The sequence below is a fragment of the Euleptes europaea genome, chromosome 6 (genome assembly GCF_029931775.1).
Source record: "Euleptes europaea isolate rEulEur1 chromosome 6, rEulEur1.hap1, whole genome shotgun sequence".
NCBI lineage: Eukaryota > Metazoa > Chordata > Lepidosauria > Squamata > Sphaerodactylidae > Euleptes > Euleptes europaea.
The window spans coordinates 50,766,960-50,789,228 of record NC_079317.1 but is presented as its reverse complement, the minus strand read 5'-3'; the positions used below and the strand labels follow the sequence as shown (position 1 = coordinate 50,789,228).

At 41.1% G+C, this 22,269-nt stretch overlaps 1 protein-coding gene across 2 annotated transcripts in view; it reads left to right on the top strand.

Annotated features, from left to right (window-relative positions):
- Positions 1-4,872: 4,872 nt before the first annotated feature.
- Positions 4,873-22,269, top strand: part of INO80 (INO80 complex ATPase subunit) — a 48,631-nt gene continuing 31,234 nt past the window's right edge. For both annotated transcript variants that reach the window (XM_056851008.1, XM_056851009.1), the window contains exons 1-17: positions 4,873-5,058; positions 6,927-7,093; positions 7,447-7,514; positions 8,040-8,201; positions 9,427-9,547; positions 10,030-10,244; positions 11,896-11,949; positions 12,426-12,629; positions 13,721-13,916; positions 14,093-14,160; positions 14,948-15,157; positions 15,857-15,937; positions 16,410-16,505; positions 17,861-17,920; positions 18,796-18,938; positions 19,679-19,763; positions 20,846-20,963. In XM_056851008.1, coding sequence (XP_056706986.1) covers positions 4,916-5,058; positions 6,927-7,093; positions 7,447-7,514; positions 8,040-8,201; positions 9,427-9,547; positions 10,030-10,244; positions 11,896-11,949; positions 12,426-12,629; positions 13,721-13,916; positions 14,093-14,160; positions 14,948-15,157; positions 15,857-15,937; positions 16,410-16,505; positions 17,861-17,920; positions 18,796-18,938; positions 19,679-19,763; positions 20,846-20,963 — 2,191 coding nt within the window. In that variant the 5' untranslated portion in view covers positions 4,873-4,915. The remainder of the gene's footprint in view (positions 5,059-6,926; positions 7,094-7,446; positions 7,515-8,039; positions 8,202-9,426; positions 9,548-10,029; positions 10,245-11,895; positions 11,950-12,425; positions 12,630-13,720; positions 13,917-14,092; positions 14,161-14,947; positions 15,158-15,856; positions 15,938-16,409; positions 16,506-17,860; positions 17,921-18,795; positions 18,939-19,678; positions 19,764-20,845; positions 20,964-22,269) is intronic.

Genomic DNA, 22,269 nt, shown 5'->3' with positions numbered 1-22,269 from the left:
TAATGATGCTTAAAGCAAATGCTTGTGATTATGTTGCATAGTATCTTTTACAGAAGCCAATATTAACAAACTAGTGCTTACACAAAGGCAGTTGAATAATTATTTGAGGTACTGAAATATTCACTCATGGGCTATCATGTTCATAATTTTCTTGATTTTTTTCTTGTCACCAAATTGGTGATGCTGTAATCTCATGTTGTCGAAGTAGGAGTTGGACACCCTTTTCCTCCAGAATGTGGTATTGATTAAGGATTGCTATTTTGCTGTTGTGAATCTGTGACATTCAGGAATTGCGGTGCCTGTGACACACATTTTTGCAGAATTCTTCAAAAAAAGAAAAATGTCCAAATAGTTCTCCTTCTGTAGAACTAATTTACAAGTTTATGTATATTTGTTTTAGGCAAGGTACAGTCCATAGCCAAGAATTGATTATTACAGGCATACACCCCGTTATTTTCTTTAACACTTGGAATTTGATTATCTGCTGTTGCATGGGAATGCAGCCAGAGTCACAGCTTGACAAAATATCTGTTGTGTACCAGCTGAACAATGTCAGTTCATGAGGCTTCTGTTCTTTTAGTATCATACAAGCTTGCATGTGTTCTAAAACTAGAGTTGGATAAAAGTTTGATCATGGTATAGGGCAGTGATGGCGAACCTTTTAGAGACCGAGTGCCCAAACTGCAACCCCAAACCCGCTTATTTATCGCAAAGTGCCAGCACGGCAATTTAACCTGAATACGGTTGCTAACTCCAGTCCGGGAAATTCCTGGAGATCTGGGGGACAGTGGAGTTTGGGGAGGGATTTCAGTGGGGTATAATGCCATAGAGTCCACCCTCCAAAGCTACCATTCTCTCCAGGGGAACTGATCTGTGTAAAGCGGTGGTCGGTTGTAATCCTGGGAGATTCCCAGGCCCCAACTGGAGGTTGGCAATCGTCTGTGTGTGTGTGTGTGTGTGTGTGTAGTGCCTATGAATCAGAGTCCTCCAAAAAGTCCTATCTTTGGCAATTGTACCAGGGGAGGAATTCCTGTGACGGCAGGAAAGCGACCCTGCGATCTCAGGATCGCCCACTTACTGCAGCCTCAGGGAAGTTGGCCAGGCCGCGCAAGCAGCAGCAGTTCTGGGTGACCCGTACACGCTGCCAGCCATCCCGGCCGGTTCTGGTGCCTGGGGGGCGGCCGCAGCAAGGTCACCCTGCACCGCCGAGGGGGAGAGAGAGGGAAGCTCGCAGGTGCCCTGGTGACAGCGAGAGGACCCGGGGAGCTCAACTTTCTCCCCCCCCACTCGTGGCTGCCAAAAGAAGGAGAGGAGAGAGGCTGCCCGGTGCAAGAGCCGGGGCTGCAGGCGGGTTGCCACCATGAGGCGGCTCGGGGGATCCCTCCCGCCGCCTCTCCTGCTGCTGCTGCTGGGCTGCTTTTCTGTGCTGGGGCAACGGCACGCATGCCCACAGAGAGGGCTCTGAGTGCTCCCTCTGGCACGCGCCATAGGTTCGCCCCCACTGGTATAGGGGAAGAGTTTTAAAACAGTGTATTATTTTAAAACTCTTCCCCTATACCAGTGGGGGCGAACCGATGGCGCGGGCCAGAGGGAGCACTCAGAGCCCTCTCTGTGGGCATGCGTGCCGTTGCCCCAGCACAGAAAAGCAGCCCCAGCAGCAGCAGCAGGAGAGGCGGCGGGAGGGATCCCTCGAGCCGCCTCATGGTGGCATTTAACATTTAATTGTGGCACTTGGGTATGAGATTGTGCATAATATTTTAAAGAAGTGGAATTTCCTTGTGTGAATTGTAGTAGTTTGGAGTAATATTAGCAGATTGATTTCTTATGTTCTTTTTTTCCCTTTAGAAAGAATATAGTGGGGGGGGGGGACATAAGAAGGTTCTATTTTGGTATTTAGCAGATGTCTTGTCCCATTCTTTATTTGATGTTGACATTAAGATGTAACGTTCATATCCTTTGCTGCCTTGTCTAGACTACTGCCATTTATTTATTCAATTTTTAATATCTTTAATATCTAAGAGAGGGTCACTTCCCCCATTTTATCCTCAAAACAACCCTGCAAGGTGGATTAGGTTGAAAGAGGGTGACTGGCCCACAATCGTCCAGTCAGTTTCATTGCAGAGTGGGGGTTTGAACTTGGGTCTCCCATGCTATAGTCTGAGATTCTAACTACTACACCACACTAGTGTGCTTTATGTGGGGCTGCTATTATCATTCTCCATATCTTCAGTATAAAATACTGCAGCTGACCTCCTGACTACAGAGGGTGACAAGGAGCCTATTTTTACACCATCTACATTAGCTTTGTTTAGTTGCAGACATTGTGTACCATAATTTTGTTAATAAATTATCTGGAAGTGGGGGTGGCTGATTGGGTGATAGCAACTTGGGTCAGAATGCTGACCCTTTTTAAAGATTGGAACCGTTAGGGTGTTTCTCCATAATTTTGGAATAGCTCCCTAAGTAAAAATGTTCACAGTGTATGTTTGTAGTGGAAAAAAGAGAATTCTGCACTAGTAATCATTTGGAAAGGCATTGAAAGCAAAATGGCTGGTATCATAATGCTCTTGTATAAGTCTGTGTTGTGGCTGCTTTTAGAATGCAGTCCTGGCTGCCATATCTCTAAAAAGGGGTTAGTGTGTCAGTGGGTTAGTGCACACCTTCTGTGTGAAAAAAGACTAAGGAGTTTGAAGCATTTTGGTTTAGAGAAAAGCGGACCAGGGAAGGCATGATAGAGACATAAAAAGAAGCCCCTGGTGGCAAGTGGAGGAAACGACCGCCATGGTCATACGCATGGCAGAGAAAATGGCAGCCATGTGTATGGCCCTGGGGAAATCTGAACTTTCCCATCCACGTGGCAGCCATCCAGGCTTTGTTGTGATCTAGCTTCTCAGTAATGCTGGTTAGGGAAAGATCGGAGAAAAGCTGGGAAATCCTTGGAAGAGCATCAATTCACAACTATGCTTTCCAGCTGCATCAATCCCAGGGCAATTAACCTTTGTGGAAATGGCCTTTATTGTTTTAAATAAGCATAGTTTCATTTTTCTGTATTTCCTTGGTATTAGGCCTTTCAAACATTAAATTATTTTCAGAAACTAGATTAGGTTTAGTTCAGAATTGAGTGCAGGTTTATGGATGTATTCTAGGAAATGATCCGTATCAAGTATTACTGAATTAAACTGATTAACTTTTTTGATCCAGTCTGGACATTATGCACTAGTTGCCATCGCTGCCCTAATTTAAGCCAGCCTGTAGGGAGGGGGAGTATACCTCAGCCTGTATCTCTCAGTGGATTTCATTAACATTGGCCATGGTATACTTCTGAGCCATTTATTTGGGATGGGTCTTGGAGGTACTATGTTACAACGCCTATGGGCCTTTATGGTGGGTAAGTCCAAGAAAGTGATGCTTGGAGACTTTTGTTCAGCCTTGGCCCGTGGGGTTCCACAGGGTTTCATCTTGGTTTCCCATACTGCTTAATATCTACATGAAACGTCTGGGAGAGATCATCTGGAGATTTAGAGAGATTTGTCATCAATATTTGGATGACACTTGGCTATGTCTCTCCATCTAATTCCAAGGAGATGGTGAATGTGCTAAATCATTGTTTTATAACAGTGAAGGATTGGATGAGGTTGAATCAACTGAAACTTAATCCAGTTAAAACAAAACTGCTGTGGATAACATGTAATACTGATGTGGGAATAAGTTTACAGCCAGTGTTCTGAGTCTTTTATTGGCTTAGGGTAGTATGCTAGCTTCAGCTGTTCTTCATAAATTAGTGCTGTCCACTGTCACAAAGTCTAGGTAGTACCCAGATACAGCTACTTTAATATGAGACTGCCTTCAAAGGCAGCCTGGCAGTCTTAACCAGATCAAAATGTGGTACCCCAAATGGTAGCTGAGGCTTGCTGGAATTAACACATCAAGCCCATATTGTACAAACTATGCTGGTTTCCATTTTGTTTCTGAGCCCAATTCAAAGTAGTGATTTTGGCCTGGGAAGGTGCCTGTCTCCACCCATATATTCCTGTCCATGTTCTGAGGTTGTCAGAATGTTGTGCGGGGGGGGGGGGGGAGTCCTCTGTGGCTCTTATGCTGTGGGAACCTGCACTTTCACATATGTGTTTGGGAACATGCACAAGAGATGCTTTGGCAGCTGTTCCTAGACTGTGGAACTCCCTTCCCCATCGTCTTCATGTAACACCTCTTTACATACCTTCTACGTCAGTTGAAATCATACTTATTTTGGAGTGTCTTTGAGTAATGTCATCTTTGGGTTTGACCCTAGTGTTTATACTGATTATATTGTTTAACTCTGTTAATCTGTTTTGTTGTAAGCCTCATGGGAATTATTGCTTTCATGGAAAGGTGTCCTAGAAGTCTTAAAAAGAAATAAATCACGCTATATTTATTGCCAGTTACTTGAATTTTGTTTTATTTAGTCAGCCAGTTGTGCCTTTAGTTGCTTTTCTGACATGTAGATGGTAAATACTTTATAGGTTGGGGAGGAAGTGACAAGTATCCAGTGTTTCTGCCTCTGAGTGACCAGAGGTAAAGTGATAAGTACTTTGTCATCTTCCAGGGCCATGGAACAGGCAGACAAATACTGCCAACCCCCTGCCATCCTCTCTTGTGTGAATTCCCCTACCTTCCTTCCACCAGCCTCAGTCATAGAAGTTGGTTTCAGAAAATGGCTTCAGATCCTGGACAGGTGTGAACAGGCTAGCAGTGGAAGGTTGAGGGGTTTTTTACAAGGGAGGAATGAGTGGGGAGGCAGTCTGGGTCCTGTGACTTCATGACTTGACTTTTTTTAAAAAATCCCGTACGTGGACGGGATGATGCTAAATGGCCCATTCCTTTTTATGACAGCCGTGCGTTAAGAGGCCTCTGTGAATGAGAAAAGTCTTGTTCTATGGCCTCAGAGCTGGGTGCAAGAGAAGATGGCAACTGCTCAGAGCTGGCAACACCTCTCTATCTTCAGTATCTGGAGAAAGCTCTGCAACTGGACCACTTTCTGCGGCAGACCTCCACCATCTTCAATAGGAGTGTGTCCAGGTATGAAAACATCACCTTATTTGGTCTTGGGAATACCATGAAAAGAAGGGTTTTATTTCTAGGTTTAGAGATGTAAAACTTCTGGAAATTTTGAAGCCATGGGTGGGGGGCGGTTTGGGAATCGGTAGGGGCTGATATTTGGGGGGAAATTGAAATACACACAGTATTTTTCCTATCAAACCTAGACTACCTTTGCTGATTTAGAAGTACGGTATAAACATCTTCCTTTTCTATAAGAATTGGCAAGTATATGCAATACTTGAGAAAAAGTGACAGACTGCTACAATGCTACCATAGCACATGCATCTTTAATTTTTGCAATCTGAGAGATGTGGAAAAAAAATAAAAGTTGACAATAGAAAGTAAATTCTCTAATAAAAGAAAGTATTATTTGGACAGAAGCTCTCTAATAGTCACGATAGGTAGAACTGCCAGCATGTTTGGATGTTAAGCTAAACTTTGTATCACTGAAGACACAACTCTTTAATGATGTGTTATCATTAAACACATTGTAGTGTATTAATTGGTGCCAAAATTTACACTTAAACACACAATATTTTCAAGATTTTTTATGTCTGCAGTATGAGTTTTTTATTTCCAGTGCTTCCCCAACTTCCCCAGTTTTCCTCAAGACTTTTACATGCTATACTTTTGGAATGAAGGAAATGCTTTGTAAAACAAGGATTTTCCTCACTCAAAAACAGGAAATATTTCATAGGAGGTTTTTTTCAGTGGAACCCTAAATTGCCCATTTTTTTCCATTTGCAAAACTATACATTTGGAAAGTGAAAAACCTTGTTATAAGAATGTTACTCATTCTAAAAGGGGAAGTATTTCATTTGAGTTTCTCTTCAACATTTCCTGCAAATTTTCTATTTTTTCTGTTGGAAAAATTGGGGGTGGGGAAAGGGCTGAGGGGGAAAGTTTTCTTTCGGGGCTCTCTCATCCCTATCTGTGTTAAGTCTGCAAGATATTGGGAACCTTATTCTTGAATATGATTCTTGTTTTGTGTTTTTATTTATTTAGTTCTTTTATACCCCACTTTTCTTCCCAGTGGGGACCCAAATCTGCTTACATCATTCTCTTCTCTTCCATTTTATCTTCACAACAACCCTGTGGGGTAGGTTAGGGTCACATGATTTACCATTATAAAGGACGAGAGTTTTGAATTTCCTGTATTAGTATTTAGGGTTTAAATTGTAGTGTTCTAATAATAGAATATTCCGTTCATTTAAATGTAATCCGTAACTCAGCTGCTTTTCAGCCCGTGAAACTAATAAAAATGCTTCAGTAGGTAGACATACCTGATCAAGACAGCCATGATGATCTGCTTTATACAGTACATTTAAAGTGTACAAAGCACATTTTACAAGTTCTAACTAATCTTTACAACAGCCCCATAAGGTAGGCTGTAGCTTTATCCCATGTTGTGGCATAGTTTCATCAGGTAATGCCATGGACTGGACCATGGTGCAAATTGCTTATCTGCAACCAAGGACAAATCTGGCCTATGTAACTATTTAGTGAGACCCCTGGCCTAGTGCCTTGATGGTTATTTGGATATTTGCAAAAAATGCTGAACTAGATAGACCTTCGTCTGATTCAACAGGGCATTTCTTAGATTCTGAAGCAAAATTGCACATTCAGAATTACTTCACAGAACTTAAATCACAACTAATATATGTTAAGTGCTAAGATCCTTCATGTGCTCTCTTGCTTTGTAAATATAAAGTACATAGTGATTCTAGTTATTTTTTTAAATAGACAAGACAAGTCAGCTCATCTCTGCGGTTCATTATTTTGTATACAACTGATGCTAAATGTGCTTTTCTATTATTATTTTCATATTTTAAACAAAATTATTGTAGTGATGAAAGTGAAGATGGACTGGATGACAATCCTTTGCTGCCTCAGCCTGGGGGTCCCTTGATGCAAGTTAAAGAAGAGCCTGCAAGTTCATTGCTCGGGGAGTCTTCTGGAGCAGGAAGTTCTGGAATGATGAACACACATTCACTCAATGGAGTGTTGCAGTCTGGTAAATGTGCTTTGGAATGAATTTTGCTTTACATTGGATGGTGATAGTTTCCCAGACTTTTCTTTAGCCACATATATGGCCCTAGAAGCACTTTTTTCTTAGTGAATATTTTGTCAGACCTATAATTTGAGGGCGGGTAGCAGTTTTTTTCAATAAATTGAAACAATTTGGTTTGTGGACTCCCACATGATAGTAGTAGTAGCAGTACTGTTACGTGGGAGTCCACAAACTTTTGTGATCTTAAAAAGGGGTCCTCATACTCAGAAAGGCTGGGAACCCCTGGCTTATAGCACTTTTAAACTGAATTGTTGTTTTCATAATAACATTTTACTGTTTGCATTTTCTTTAAATAGAGCCAAAAACAGAAAAAGGGAGTCTCTATAATTTTTCCAAATTGAAGAAAAGTAGGAAATGGCTGAAGGTAAGTTGTTGTTGTTGTTGTTATGATGAAAGCTACATGTTCTTACTGGTGCTTCTCTTGCAATATCGCCTATGTATATACAGAAATCTGAATGCTTTCTGAAAAATATGGAAGCTTCCAACAAAACTTACTACTATATATTCTTGGCTTAATAAACTTGAAAGGGATGTGTTGATGTTTGTGATCCTTCATCTACAATCATCTCCATATTTGTGTAGTTTATTTGAAATTGTAGCATTATTTATGTGGTCAGGTACGCTTAAGTGATGAAAAATGCATGGAAGGACTATGAAAGACAGAGAAATGTTATGAATTTCAGAGAATTGTCACAGACATTTTTGCCTCCCAGGTGCACAAGCAAGTTTGTTGAGAAGATATTAAATACCTCAGTTTTTCTAGTGTATGTAAAATGTGATGTTTTCTTCTCTGGTGCTTGTAGACAAACACATGCATTTCATGAGTTCTTATTAATCAGATTGTGATAACCACTGTTATACTGAACTTGAATTATCTTGTTCTTGGCAGAGTATTCTCCTGAGTGATGACTCCAGTGATAGTGAGTCAGCAACAGATGAGGATGGAGAAGAAGGGGAGGAACTTTCTCTTTCCAGGGAAGAACTTCACAACATGCTGCGATTGCACAAGTACAAGAAACTGCATCAAAGTAAATACAACAAAGATAAAGAGGTAAAACATTCTAAAGCGTCAGTTGCCCATTGCATACTATTCACCCTTTTGGGTGAGTAACTTTTGACTAGCTCCATCTGTTAATGTATGTAGAATGCTACACCATCACCTTCAATACAGAAGAGCAGACTTTCACACTGTTCTTCCTTTCTAAGAATGGCGATTATTATTTGGCATCTCGTTGTCTAAAAGAAAAGGTGTCATGGAATATTCCCTTCTCTATGTTCTTTTATTTAAGCCAGTTTTTAGTGCTCACATGAAGTGCAACATGGGAATAAGAAACGGTGGTATTATGATTACAGTAGGAAGGGGAAAATAGCGCCTTTCCTTGATATTCACATGAAAAGCAATACAGTTGCACTAATTGAGCTGAACATGTTACCTGTGCTGTAGCTGGTTCCTCAGAGCCAGTGCAGAGTTCCTTGTGGTAGCAAGGAGTCCTTAACTCCTATACAACATCCTGTAAACCCAGTTTCCACTGAAAACTGAAGACAAGGGAAAATCCCAAATGTGCAGATATTTATGCTGAATGGAGATGGACCGAAGCCAGCCTCGCTTCCAAGAATGACAAGAAGATTTCTCCAATCCCACACAAATCCCCATCTCTGACGTCAGAGGCTACTTTTACCAGTCAGAGCCATGTCCCATCTACTCCCACCTCCATCAAGCACCTGGTAGTGGCTCTGAACTTCCATGACAAATAGATGGTCTGGTCCAAACCGAATCGTCCTTCATCCAAAAGGGATTAATTCTACGAGGATGGTCCAATGTGGAATGGAACTGAATACCTTTATTATAATGTAATCTAGAGTCCCAGACACTAGGTGGCACTCCTGAGCCTTAGAAAGTTTTAGGATTTCTGTCACAATGATCTCTTTGTTTATTCTGTGGAATTCTTGCTGGTCCTTTTGTCTCTTTAACTTTTCAGCAAGCTTATCCAACCTTATAGGACAGGAGTTTGTATCTTCTGTATTGCTGCCGTGGAGTTTGGTGGCTCTTCTCCTCCCCCTCCCCCCTTTGGAGAGCTAGTTGTATCTCTATAGTAGTTCTCTTAGAAGCAAATTTAACCCAACAGGATTCCTTTAAGAACGTTCCTTTTGGCTATGTAGATTTTTAGTGTAGCATGGTCTGTGTTGCCTAAACAGACATTTGAATTTGTTAGCCCAGTTATATTCCTTATTTAGTGGGTCTCTTCTTTTTTTTTTAACCCAACTATCTGCTTCAGTTACACCAGTACCAGTATTACAGTGCGGGTTTGCTTTCCACACATGATCCTTACTATGAGCAACAGCGTCATCTCATAGGACCCAAGAAAAAGAAGTTCAAAGATGAAAAGAAATTAAAAGGTAAGAACTGCCTTGATTTTCTGTGGATTGTCTTCTTTCCTACTATGCTGCTGATCAGGAATAGCAAAACAACACTCAGTGGTAGGTAGTGATTTGTCTTGTGTGGTTTCCAGTGGTTTTTCTTGTGTGATAACCTCTCAGGTGAATCATATGTTGCACCATTATATGGTCCCTGTATTGCACCAGGTTTGGCTGAAGAGAGCATTTGAGGGATGGGGAAGTGTTTTCAGCTGTTTCAAAAGTGGTTTAGAGGTATCTTAATTTTGTATAGATGTTCCTTTAAAACTAGCATAATTTTATAATCAAGCCCTCAGATAATTTGTTTGCCGAGTAGTGACGAAGTGTTATAAATTGAAAATTTACAACGTAACTATGAACAGTTTTCAGATCCAAGTTCCTTACTGTTGGGGACAAGTATGTGTTAATTTGAATGGCAACAGATGGGAGGGAAGCTGATTGTGTGTCCTTGTGTCCTTGTGCAGCCAAGTTGAAAAAGGTGAAAAAAAAGAAAAGACGGGATGAAGAACTCTCCTCTGAGGAATCTCCACGGCGTCATCACCATCAGACTAGAGTTTTTGCCAAGTTTTCTCATGATACTCCTCCACCAGGATCCAAGAAAAAGCATCTATCCATTGAACAATTAAATGCTCGCAGGCGGAAAGTGTGGCTCACCATTGCTAAAAAAGAGCTGCCAAAGGTGATCCTTGTCAGTAGGAAATTATGGGTTATTCTATGAAAGTGAGTCAACAGGCTCAGGAATCGGGAATGAAGTGTAATGTGACTTGAAGCTAATATTCTATTGACTACTGACAGGGTACTAGTCTTGGTGTACAACATGTTTTCTGACTTTAGTTTAAGCCTGGAAAAGGCAGTAAACTGACGTGGGAAAATGGGAATGTGGGAAAAATAAGTGTGTGAGTTCATTGAACATAGACCATCTAAATAAACAGAACATATCTTGAGATAGAACAAGAAGAGTTGGTTTTTATATGCCGACTTTCTCTACTTAAGGAAGAATCAAACTGGCTTACAATCACCTTCCCTTCCCCTCTGAGTTGCTGCAGAGAAGAAATAATTGTTCATATGGTCAAAAGAGGCAGCACAGGCTCATATACCTGAAGCAGACACACTGTTTACAGCGGGGTATCGAACTCATTTGTTATGAGGGCTGGGGCTGACATAAATGTCACTTGGGCCATGCCTCACCTGCCCAGATTGGGACTGGAGAGGGGGCTGCCTCAGCTGGCTGGGGGTCAGGTAAGAGCTCTCAAGGGGCTGGGGCTGGCCCACGGACCTTATGTTTGACATCCTTGGTTTGTGTGTGTGTTAAGTGCCGTCAAGTCACTTCAGACTCATGGCGATCCTATGAATCAATGTCCTCCAAAATGTCCTATCTTTGACAGCCTTGCTCAGGTCTTGCAAATGGAGGGCTGTGGCTTCCTTTATTGAGTCAGTCCATCTCTTGTTGGGTCTTCCTCTTTTTCTGCTGCCCTCAACTTTTCCTAGCATGACCGTCTTTTCTAGCGACTCTTGCCTTTTCATAATGTGACCAAAATACGATAGCCTCAGTTTAGTCGTTTTAGCTTCCAGGGTCAGTTCCCTGGTTTACAGAAATATAAAGCAATACAACCTATTTCATCTGTGGTGACTTAGTAGTTATTTTTCAAGTATAGTTTTATTAATGTATTTATTATGAACCAGGGTGTGAGGGACCTAGATCTATCAAGAGCCACCACTGGACCCCAGCCAAAAGATTCCCTTTGAACTTCACATCATTCCATTCATACAGACCCAATGCAAGCATCCTATTGAAATACACTGCTGTGTAATGTATGGAAGGCATAGAGCGTCCCCTCCCATTTAATTGCTTACAGATATCCCATCCTTCCTCCAGGGCCACAGAATAGTACACGTCGTCTAACCCTGTCCCCCATATTTATTTTCACAGCAAGAGGTTAGGTTAAGGAAAAGTGACCAGCCTAAGGCTACATTTACCCTTTCCACCCCCTCAACAAAGTGGCTGCTAACTTAAGCCACACTCTAGCTGTAATTGAGGGTGGGGGGACTAAGGCCTCAGGAATTTTGTTCCCTTAATCCTCCTGTCTTGTTGGCCATGCAGAGCACATGATACAAAATATGCATTTAATAAATAGTAACCATGACTTGATGACTTCGTGTTAAGTGAAGTAATGTAACAGCTGATGGTAGATTTATGAAGTACAGTTTTCTGTGTACCTTGCAATTAGCTGTTGTAGTTGAACTTTCCTGTTGATCTTCTTGAATACAGTAAAATTGCTTTTTAAGAATATAACCATTCCTCAAGTTCTCTTCAATTTTGTTTCATTTAGGCATACAAGCAAAAAGTGTCAGCCAGAAACCTATTCCTAAGTAACAGCAGAAAGGTACTTTGTTTTCTTATACTAAACTTCAAATTGATTGTCCTGTTTTTCATAAGTGGCAATAATATTAGTTATTGCATCACTTATATTTAACACATGTTTCCGTTCCTGTAACATTTTATGATCTAACTAACTTCTGATATTTGGGAAAATCTTGCTCTTTTATGTGGTCTATCTTTAAGAGCTTTCATGATAATTTTATTGTGGGCAGAGAGCTTGTTGATTCTATAAGAGGAAATAGTTTGACTTCTAATTCCTCTTGGATTTAAAAAAATGAATTGGTGTTTTTATGGTTTTTATTTTCAATTGTAAATGAAGGGATTTATCATAAAAGAATGGAGATGCTGTGAAAAGTGTAAATTTGATTGCAAGTCAGCTGTTCCACTTGGAGCTGAGACGCATAGGACAAACCTATCCTTGTGTTTTTTACACTGTCTCTGAGTATCCTTGACACCATCTTTTCTCTCTACTCGGGTTAGCTGGCTCACCAGTGTATGAGAGAGGTTCGTCGAGCAGCTATCCAAGCCCAAAAGAACTGTAAGGAAACTCTGCCACGGGCACGACGGCTTACCAAGGAGATGCTTCTTTACTGGAAGAAATATGAAAAAGTAGAGAAAGAACACCGCAAAAGAGCAGAGAAGGAGGCACTGGAGCAACGCAAGCTGGATGAGGAGATGAGAGAGGTAAAACTTAATTACAGGTGAAAACTAATCCAGACTATGAGCCCCAAAGACTCTCACAATGGTCAGTATTTTATTATCTGAATCACTATACATGTTTTTCTTTATGATCCAATTGCCTTGTACCAAAAAGTGCCGCTATATCTTTCATATCACCATTTCCCTACAGGGAGTGCCATAAAAGTTTCAAGATACATTGCCTCTGTATCTTGGCAGTACTTTAAAGTGTACCTAATGAACTGGATGTGTTTTGACTTGCACACTATAATTTTGTGTGCTCAGCTTTTATTTTTGTTGTTCTTGTAACACTGATTTCCTTGGACTGAGAAATAAGAGCTCCTTATACTCCATTGGAGAATAGTTTTGGCTGATGGTCGGCAAACCAGCCACCAGAAAGAAACCACCTAGTTTCTCTTTATTAATGTGTTTATTCCTTGGGAGGGGGTAAGCTCTCCTTCCCTGGAGGTTTTTAAGAAGAGGTTAGCAATGCTGATACTATAACCTTAAGCAGATGATGAGAGGGAACGCATCTTGGGCATCTTCTGGGCATGTAGTGGGGGTCACTGGGTGTGTGTGTGGGGAGGTAGTTGTAAATTTCCTGCATTGTGCAGGGGGTGGGGCTTCCTAGAGGCACCTGGTTGGCCACTGTGTGAGCAGACTGCTGGACTTGATGGGCCTTGGTCTGATCCAGGAGGGCTTTTCTTCTTATGACCCTGGCGGTCCCCTCCAATTCTATGATTGTATGTCTGGAAACATCGGCTGACTCTTTCTTCTGGAATTCTATTTTATCTTTTATTTTCCTAAAGTGTGGCCAAAGCCCAAAAATATTTAACAAAAATAGTTATTTTGTAAAAAAAAATCTTGATACCATTTGATGCATCCTCATCTAGTTAGTGAAAGAGAGAAGGTTGAGTCTTACAGCCGTTTACATGTGTTTTGATACCTCTTTTGTGTTGTTAGACAGCCATCTTCTGTCATTGATATGATAATATAATTATTTGTTTTTAATATATATGCAGTTGTAAAAGCTAAATGTGGTGTTTAACTTACTTGGGTGTTCTCTACCTAATTATTTCCTCGCAAATAACTTTTAGGCTAAGAGACAGCAGAGGAAACTTAACTTCCTGATCACACAAACTGAACTGTATGCCCACTTCATGAGCCGCAAACGAGATATGGGACATGATGGGATCCAGGAGGAAATCTTAAGGAAACTTGAAGACAGTTCTGTCCAGAGGCAAATTGATATTGGTGGAGGTGTTGTGGTCAACATCACACAGGAGGATTATGGTAAGGATAGGAAACAAATTCTAGCAGGAATTATGGAAATGTTGGAAATGTTTGCTGTACTGCAGGCTTGTGCAGATCTGTCGATTTTTCTGATATTTGTGAATAACCCATCTGTAAAACCTGGAGATTAATCCATATGTTTGTTTGTTTTTTAATTTTTAATTTGATATTTTCAGATAGTAACTACTATAAGGTTCAGGCTCTGAAGAATGCAGAAGATGCTTATCGGATTCATCAGGCCCAGGTGATTGGATATATAATATTTCTTGTGATTTGCTAGTTTTATATTGTGTCTAAATTTCTGTTAATTTGGCTATGTTTATTTATACCCTGCCTTTCTCCCTAATGCGGAGCCAAAATGGCTTACAGCATTCCATTTTATTCTTGCAACAATCCTGTGTGGTACACCACGAGAGCCAGCGTGGTGTAGTGGTTAGGAGTGGTGGACTCTTATCTGGAGAACTGGATTTGATTCCCCACTCCTCCACAGAGCGGCAGACTCTAATCTGGTGAACCGGGTTGGTTTTCCCATTCCTACACATGAAGCCTGCTGGGTAACCTTGGGCTAGTCACAGTTCTCTCTGAACTCTCTCAGCCCCACCTACCTTTCAAGGTGTCTGTTGTGGGGAGAGGAAGGGAAGGCAATTATAAGCTGAGTTGTGTCTCCTTGAAGGTACAGAAAATCACTGTATAAAACCAACCTTTCTTCTTCTAGGTTAGGCTAAGTGTGTGTGACTGGCGCAAGGTCACTCAGTGAGCTTCCATGGCAGAGTTGTCAGGTCCTAGTTAGATGCTCTAACCATTACATTGCATGGTTATAGTTATACTATAATAAATCAATGAAGAAGAAGGCTAGTTGCGCATTATTAACTTGAGAAGTAGCAATCATATTCAAATTAATTTGTTTTTAAATTGGGACTCTTACAACCTGGTTCTCTGTGTATTTACTTAGAAATCATTCCTAATGGACCTGATTCCCAAGTAACAGTGTTTAGGATTATAATAATAATTTTTCCCCTCTCCTTCTTTAGACCAGGTCATTTGATGAAGATGCTAAAGAGAGCCGGGCAGCAGCTCTTCGGGCTGCCAACAAATCTGGCACTGGATTTGGAGAGAGCTACAGCCTTGCAAATCCATCTATCCGAGCTGGAGAGGACATTCCACAGCCTACGATTTTTAATGGTAAACTGAAAGGTTACCAGTTGAAAGGCATGAACTGGCTGGCCAACCTTTATGAGCAGGTATGAGCATTTCTTGAAGCTTGCTTAACTTAAGAAGCTGCAAGTTAGACCATTAATATGGTAAACTCAACATTGTCCACTCTGGCAGCAGTTCTGCAGGGTTGGGGACATGGAAAGATCCTCCATAACACCTAGTTTATAAAACAATTGAACGTGGTATAGATTGAACTTGAGGCCTTTTGGGTGCAAAGTGTTTGCTGTCTGAGTGAGTCACAGACCCTTCCCCCAACTTGTTCTTAGGGACGGGTTCCTTCTTGGTATGGCTCGAGAGAGGAGTGAATGACACTGGGTGAATCTGTTATAATTAGAAAATTCTTTATGAGAATAAAAACAACAATTTTTATGACTTCATGCATGGCTGTATTTCAAGGTATAGTAGCAGTATGAAACTCTCAGATAGCATCTGTTGCTGTTTCAGGGAACATGGTAGACTTCCACATTCTGCTGATTTTCTAGCTAGCTCTTGAGTGTATTTTGTGCCTTACCAAACTGAATTGTAAGCTAGTTATTTACTTACATGTTTTTTCAGAACACTAAGCCTATACATGTACGAACATGTGCTATGGGAAATTTTCTTTATGGCTAGAGTCATTATGAGTAGGAATGGTTGTAAATTAATGCTACTGGTTGCCTTTGTGCCAACAACAAACGTACAGCTGTAGACATTTGTGGGAATATTTAGTTATTACTTTCTTGTAGGGCATCAATGGAATCCTGGCAGATGAAATGGGCCTGGGTAAAACAGTGCAGAGTATTGCCTTGCTAGCACATCTAGCTGAGGTAGGTGGATTCTTTGCCTCTAATTGAGCAAGTACTGATGGTTTAGTTGGGCCCAATGTTCAGTCTGTATGTCTCTAAAGTCACCCTAAAGTTCTCAAAGCTTTTCCAGGACTTATATACAGCTCCACATTTTCTAAGCTCTCTAGTACCACTCTATGATCTCTATCCCTGTTTCTCCCTTACCCAATCATGTCCTCTGTTTGCCATGTCTCATAGCAACTGCATACTCCTCTCTCACAAATAAATAAATAAATATCTAAGCCCATTTATTTTCATGCCATTTGTGCCTAGTTTTTGAAGAAATATATAAATGTGAGGGAGATGTTGTTAAACATTTTAAATATCTGCTGAACCTAGCAAGTTCGAAGCTGTGTTACAATCAGTATCTTACCTTTTATTGATAGCACCATTGATTCATGTTAGTGTCATATGAAAAGTTGTTTCTCGCCAATTAAGACTTTCTCTCTTCCAGAGAGAAAACATCTGGGGACCCTTTCTCATTATTTCACCGGCTTCCACTCTGAACAATTGGCATCAGGAGTTTGCCAGATTTGTTCCTCGATTTAAGGTAACAAGTTTATTTAAGGGATAATTCTAGAAAATTAATTTCCTTAGTTGGTTCAGCTTGTTGCCATAATCAGTTTTCCCTGACTGAAAATTGGAGTGTGTGGGATACCTGACTTATGTCATTGTTCTTTGTCTTTTTATTCCAGCAATTTTTGCTGTGTCCCGTAATGGTTACCTAATTGCCTGTTCCTAAACAGGCAGTGAGTACATTCTGGGCACCACAGTTTGCTCCCCAGCACATGTTTTCTCTGTATTTAAGAATGTGTGTCTCCTCTTCACATATTTATCTTAGAAAACACAGGTGGAGCCTGTTAGCTGTGTGAAGCAACTTTTATTGCAAATCAAAAGCTAATGAAATGCTACACTCAATTCAGTTTGTGCAGATTCTGCATCTACCAGCAGATGGCAGTGTAGCATAAACAATGTTAAATTTTAAGAGGAAATTTCTTCTGTGGGATAAAATACTGTGCTCCACTGTAAGCTCTTGACCCATCGAACCAGAAATCACCACAGAGACAATCAGATTCCAAGCAGATGGCTTTACTGGTCAAATAGGCAATACAGTGCATTGAGGATAAGATGACAGCTATGGGTTGTCTTGCCCATTATTTGGAAATATAAGGCAGAGAAACGGCGGGAGATTACAAAGCATAAACAGAGCATTATTTCCCAGGAGTGGCGTTCCCAGGCTTTGGTATGTGTAGCCGTCCTTGAAGTCTGGACGGTTCAGCAGAGAAACGAAAGGAAACATCTAAACCGAGATAACAGCCTGACATCCACTTTTCTTTACTCAAAACGCAACATGTGAATAAATTGGGCTCAAGGGGCCTCCAGGCAATAATTCGATTACTACAGCAGAATGTTGAAGACTATTGTAAGAAGTCTGAAGTAGAGTGGGCAAGCAGCGGTATTCTGCACCAGCTGGAGCTTCTAAGTCCTCTTCAAGAGCAGCCCCATTTAAAGTGAGCTTGCACAATAAGTGCAGCTAGTAAAGGGCATTCCTACTTATTGCCACTTCTCTAGGAGCAGAGAAGGTTGCAGGGGAGTCCTTGGGCTCTGAACTCATTCTTGCTTCGGTGAGTATCACCTAAAGTAGGCACCACTTCCTCGGGAATGTTGGGATTGACAACTGGCTTCATCTTCATTTTATCTGCTTTGTTTATTTAACGTTATCCAATCATGGCTTCCTGAAGGCACTAGTCTAGGACCAAGAACGCCACTCCTGGATACTTCAGTGGTGAAACATAATTATAATTATTTCTGGGCCTTTTGTTAAAGGGAGAAATATGAAATCTCTTAATTCTTGTTCAAATGTTAGGAAGTATTTATTTGGAATTATTTTTGTGTGTTTTCTAGGTGCTACCTTACTGGGGAAATCCCCATGAACGAAAAGTGATCAGGAAATTCTGGAGTCAGGTACTATCATGCACACACACATTTGTCATTTATTTAAACTGCTAGTTTAAAAACTCTTTTATGCTAAAAACTGAGGTTGTATTTTTTAAAAGATGGATGAGGACTATACAGATGAGTCTTTTTATCCTTCTTGGTCTGTTCTTAATATTTATTCCTTTTGTTGCATCCACTTCTACATTTCTTCTTCACAGACCTTAACAGTTTTGCATCTCCCTAGTTCTCTTGTGCCCCAGTTCTTGCCAGTCCCTATTGTATTTCCTAGTTCAACCCACCTGCTTCTCCCAATCCTCAGAAGTTCTTCCTCAGCATTACTACTTGTTTCTCTTGTTGGATGTTCCATAAACTTCTGGGGAGTTTCTGCCAACATCTGAGCAATGCTTAATTGAGGAGACTGCAGCAACTGTGGCACTGACTCTTAAATATGATGCCTCTTGGCAGTCTCCATAGAGCTCTGATAATATTTGGGAGATTTCTTCCTGAGTGGCAGGATCACGTATTGTAGCACAATCGATATGACACTAGGCTCCATCCCCAGTCTAGACAATAAAAGGTACATTAATGGATGTGTCTGCTGCAGTGGAAAGCAGTTAGCCCACCTTCCCCCAACTCTTGAATGAAGGCCGTATCATTTGTCCCCTATCCTTATTTTTTAATTTATGCATAAAAGTACAAACCTCTAAAAATGGGAGATAAGAATCTGAAACAACATAGGCAGATGTCTCCAGATGAGAAAGATGTTACTTACAAGTAGTGTAAATAAAATGCCCTTGTACTGTAATTTGGGAGATGTTAGAATTCCTGAGCATGGATATATGACCTTCATACCAGTGATTCTGCTTATTTAATTCAAATATCAACTTGTTTCTTGGTTACAGAAGACTTTGTATACTCAGGATGCTCCTTTCCATGTGGTGATCACCAGTTATCAGCTTGTAGTCCAAGATGTAAAGTATTTTCAGCGGGTTAAGTGGCAATATATGGTGCTGGATGAAGCACAGGCGCTCAAGAGTAGCTCCAGGTAACTTTGTGCAGAACAAAAAAAAAAGAAAAGAAAAGATTATTTTGGCTGGTGCTAGGAAGGAAACTAGGGTGGGTTAGAAATGCAGGATGTTAATATAAAAGAAAGGAATATGTTTCCACCAACCTTGCTGAATGCTTTTGATCTCTGAGTGAGATCTGTTGAGGTGAATTATGATACTCTAGGATTTTTCCTTCCATCTGTCCTCAAGACCCCATGACTTCTAGTTTGGATGAATACACAGTTGTGATGTCTTAAGATGGGTATAAGGTGCTCGTGTTTTATACTCCCAAAGGAATAAGTGGTCAGTATGTAACTGGAAAACTTCATTTTTACTATTTGGATGAGTGCAGCTGCTCCTTATGACTGTCTCGATTAGTTATTTGAAAGCTGTTAGTACTTTTTCTAAAGTAGAAGTGGGGAGTAAGTTTTACATGAACAGTAGCTTCCCTTTCAAGTATGGATCATGTCTACCATATATATTTTATGGTGCTACCTCAATGATATTTGGGTGCCTTACACTTTGATTGTATCACATTGTTTATGCTACGTAATATCTCTAGGGCTGCTATAAGAGGGATGGAGTGGAGGAAAATACTACAGGAAAACACTGAATCTTTGCCTTTCTATGAAGAGATTTTGTTAACACATGTTTTACAAGTGTCAAAAGACTCAATTTTGTCTGTTGTCACTTTTTGGTATAGCTCATTTTTAAGAGTTATAACACATTTGTATTTCAGTGTCCGTTGGAAAATTTTACTTCAATTCCAGTGCCGAAATCGATTGTTGCTGACTGGGACACCTATCCAAAACACCATGGCTGAGGTATACATTTTTTTCATTTTCCCCGTACCCCACCATTGTCTTTACACTATTCTATACTAGTTGAAGGAGCCCCGTGGCGCAGAGTGGTAAGCTGTAGTACTGCAGTCCAAGCTCTGCTCATGACCTGAGATCGATCCCAATGGAAGTTGGTTTCAGGTAGCCCGCTCGAGGTTGACTCAGCCTTCCATCCTTCCGAGGTCGGTCAAATGAGTACCCAGCTTGCTGGGGGTAAAGGGAAGATGACTGGGGAAGGCACTGGCAAACCACCCCATAAACAAAGTCTGCCTAGTAAATGTCAGGATGTGAAGTCACCCCATGAGTCAGAAATGACCCGGGTCTTGCACAGGGGACCTTTACCTTTTTGATACTAGTTTATGAACAAGACTGAGATAAATAAACATTCTGATCAGGATCCAAAGAAGCAGTGTGGAGAACCATGCATACAGTTAAAGCTTCATTTATTGTTCTGCTGTTAGAGAGATGAGCCTTTTTCAATTTAAAAGGTAGCTTGTCTTTGGCAGGAGGAACACTCACATCAGAAATAACAAGTGAAGCTCTGGCGAAGCAATGAGTTATTCTTATGTGATCATATGATTTTTGTGTTCCTGACTACCCTGTAACTCTTCCCCAACATGGACACTTGCTGGTTGCCCACATGTGTGACTGCCTGTGAGACTACTAAAATATATATATGCCTGTGGGACTACTAAAAATATATATGTTCATCCATGAACGTTCATTTAGAGTAATCTACCGAGTGCCGAGTTCCCGCCCACCTTTCTATTTGAGCCCACTGTCCATCCAGAGCTCTAACCAAGTGGTTGGGTTTTGAACTAAGGAGGGCAAGGCCTTCCCCATCTGGTTTATAATCAGCTTGTGAGGAGTGGCTTCTCTGTTGTTTTTGGCATGACTGTTAAAAGATATTTTGCTAATTGTTCAACCCAGCTGGCCACCTGCGTGTATGGCTGTGTGGGCCTTTTTGAAGAACAAGCAACTTTTTTTAGCCCATTTGTTACACTCAGCAAAAGGGTTTTCTTTAGGGTAGCTACTTTTAACACTCTTCTTTTGTTCTTGTGTTGCAGCTCTGGGCTTTGCTTCATTTCATTATGCCAACATTGTTTGACTCTCATGAGGAATTCAACGAGTGGTTTTCTAAAGATATTGAAAGCCATGCAGAAAATAAATCTGCCATTGATGAGAGTGAGTACTGTATGGGAATCTGTGAACTCTAGGTCAGAATTGCAGCTTATGCAGTTGATCACAATTCCCACAATACATATTGCACAATTGCTCAGTTGTCTCATAACTCTAGAATCAGACTTTAGTTTATTCTGTGATACTCTAGGCTCATTTTGCACAAGCTGGGTAGTAAGACTGTAGAAGGGTATGCAGCAGAGCAGTAGTAATAGTTGTTATACATAGGGAGGGACAATACGTATTTTTTTTGCATATACTAACACTCCTTCATCCCAGCAAAGTGCAGTGAGAAATGTAGCAGTTTCTCATAGCAATATTGTTGTGATCTGTTCACAATTTTTTTAGTTACAGGACCTTAGAGAAGTGACAGACAACAGCAGGGACAGAGTGTGGAGAAAGCTGAAAATGAGAAGTGTATTTGAAGCTTAGCTGGCACCAGTTTGTGACAGAATAGCAGTATTTAATACAACAAAATATGGAGGTTTGAACATGAACTTAGATAGGACAGTGTAGCCATTTGTAGCTTATTATAAGAAATGCTGGTGCAAAGACAGGCAACATCCTTAGTTGCCCAAACTGCATTATGGGGATTATTGGTCTCATTAGTCTGACATGAGTTCTTTAGAGTCCCTGATAAAAAGCTCTGTCTCAAGAACAGAGGGGCTGGAAAAAAAATTACATTTTGAGAAAGTTTCAGAACATTCATTAACACAATGTCTTAAAGCACCTCTGCATTTTTTGGTGATCCCAAAGCATGAACATTTTGGAATAGTCTTGTCATCAATGCCTGATGAAGGAACTGTTTGAAAGGGGTCTTTACCTGGACACCTGTTATAATTATAGTTTTATACAACTGGGAACTTGCGGGAGTGGCTATCTCATTTTCCCCACCTTTTCTTTCCCCCCTCCCCCTACTTCTCTCAGTCTCAGTGTTTCTCACTCCCATCACCCCTTTTCTTTCTCTCTCCCCCATGCCTATGACTTTCTTTCTGCCCCCAACCCATCACCCGTTCTCTCTCTTTCTGTCCCCAACCTATCGCTCTCTCTGCCCCCGCATCACTTTCCTGCTCGCCTGCTTCCTCTCGGCAGCAATAGCAGCGACTGTCCTGGCCACCCACTCGTTTCCCCAGCCCCAGGAGGTACCTCTGCCAGTCACCTCCCCCCCACCAATGGCAGCAGTTCTCCCAGCCACCCATTTCTCACCCACCCACAGCAATAGCAGTGGCTTTCCCAGCCAGTCTCCCCACACACACACATCAGCAGCGCTCTTGAGAATCCAAGGCTGCTGGGGCAAGGCTGTGGCAGTGGC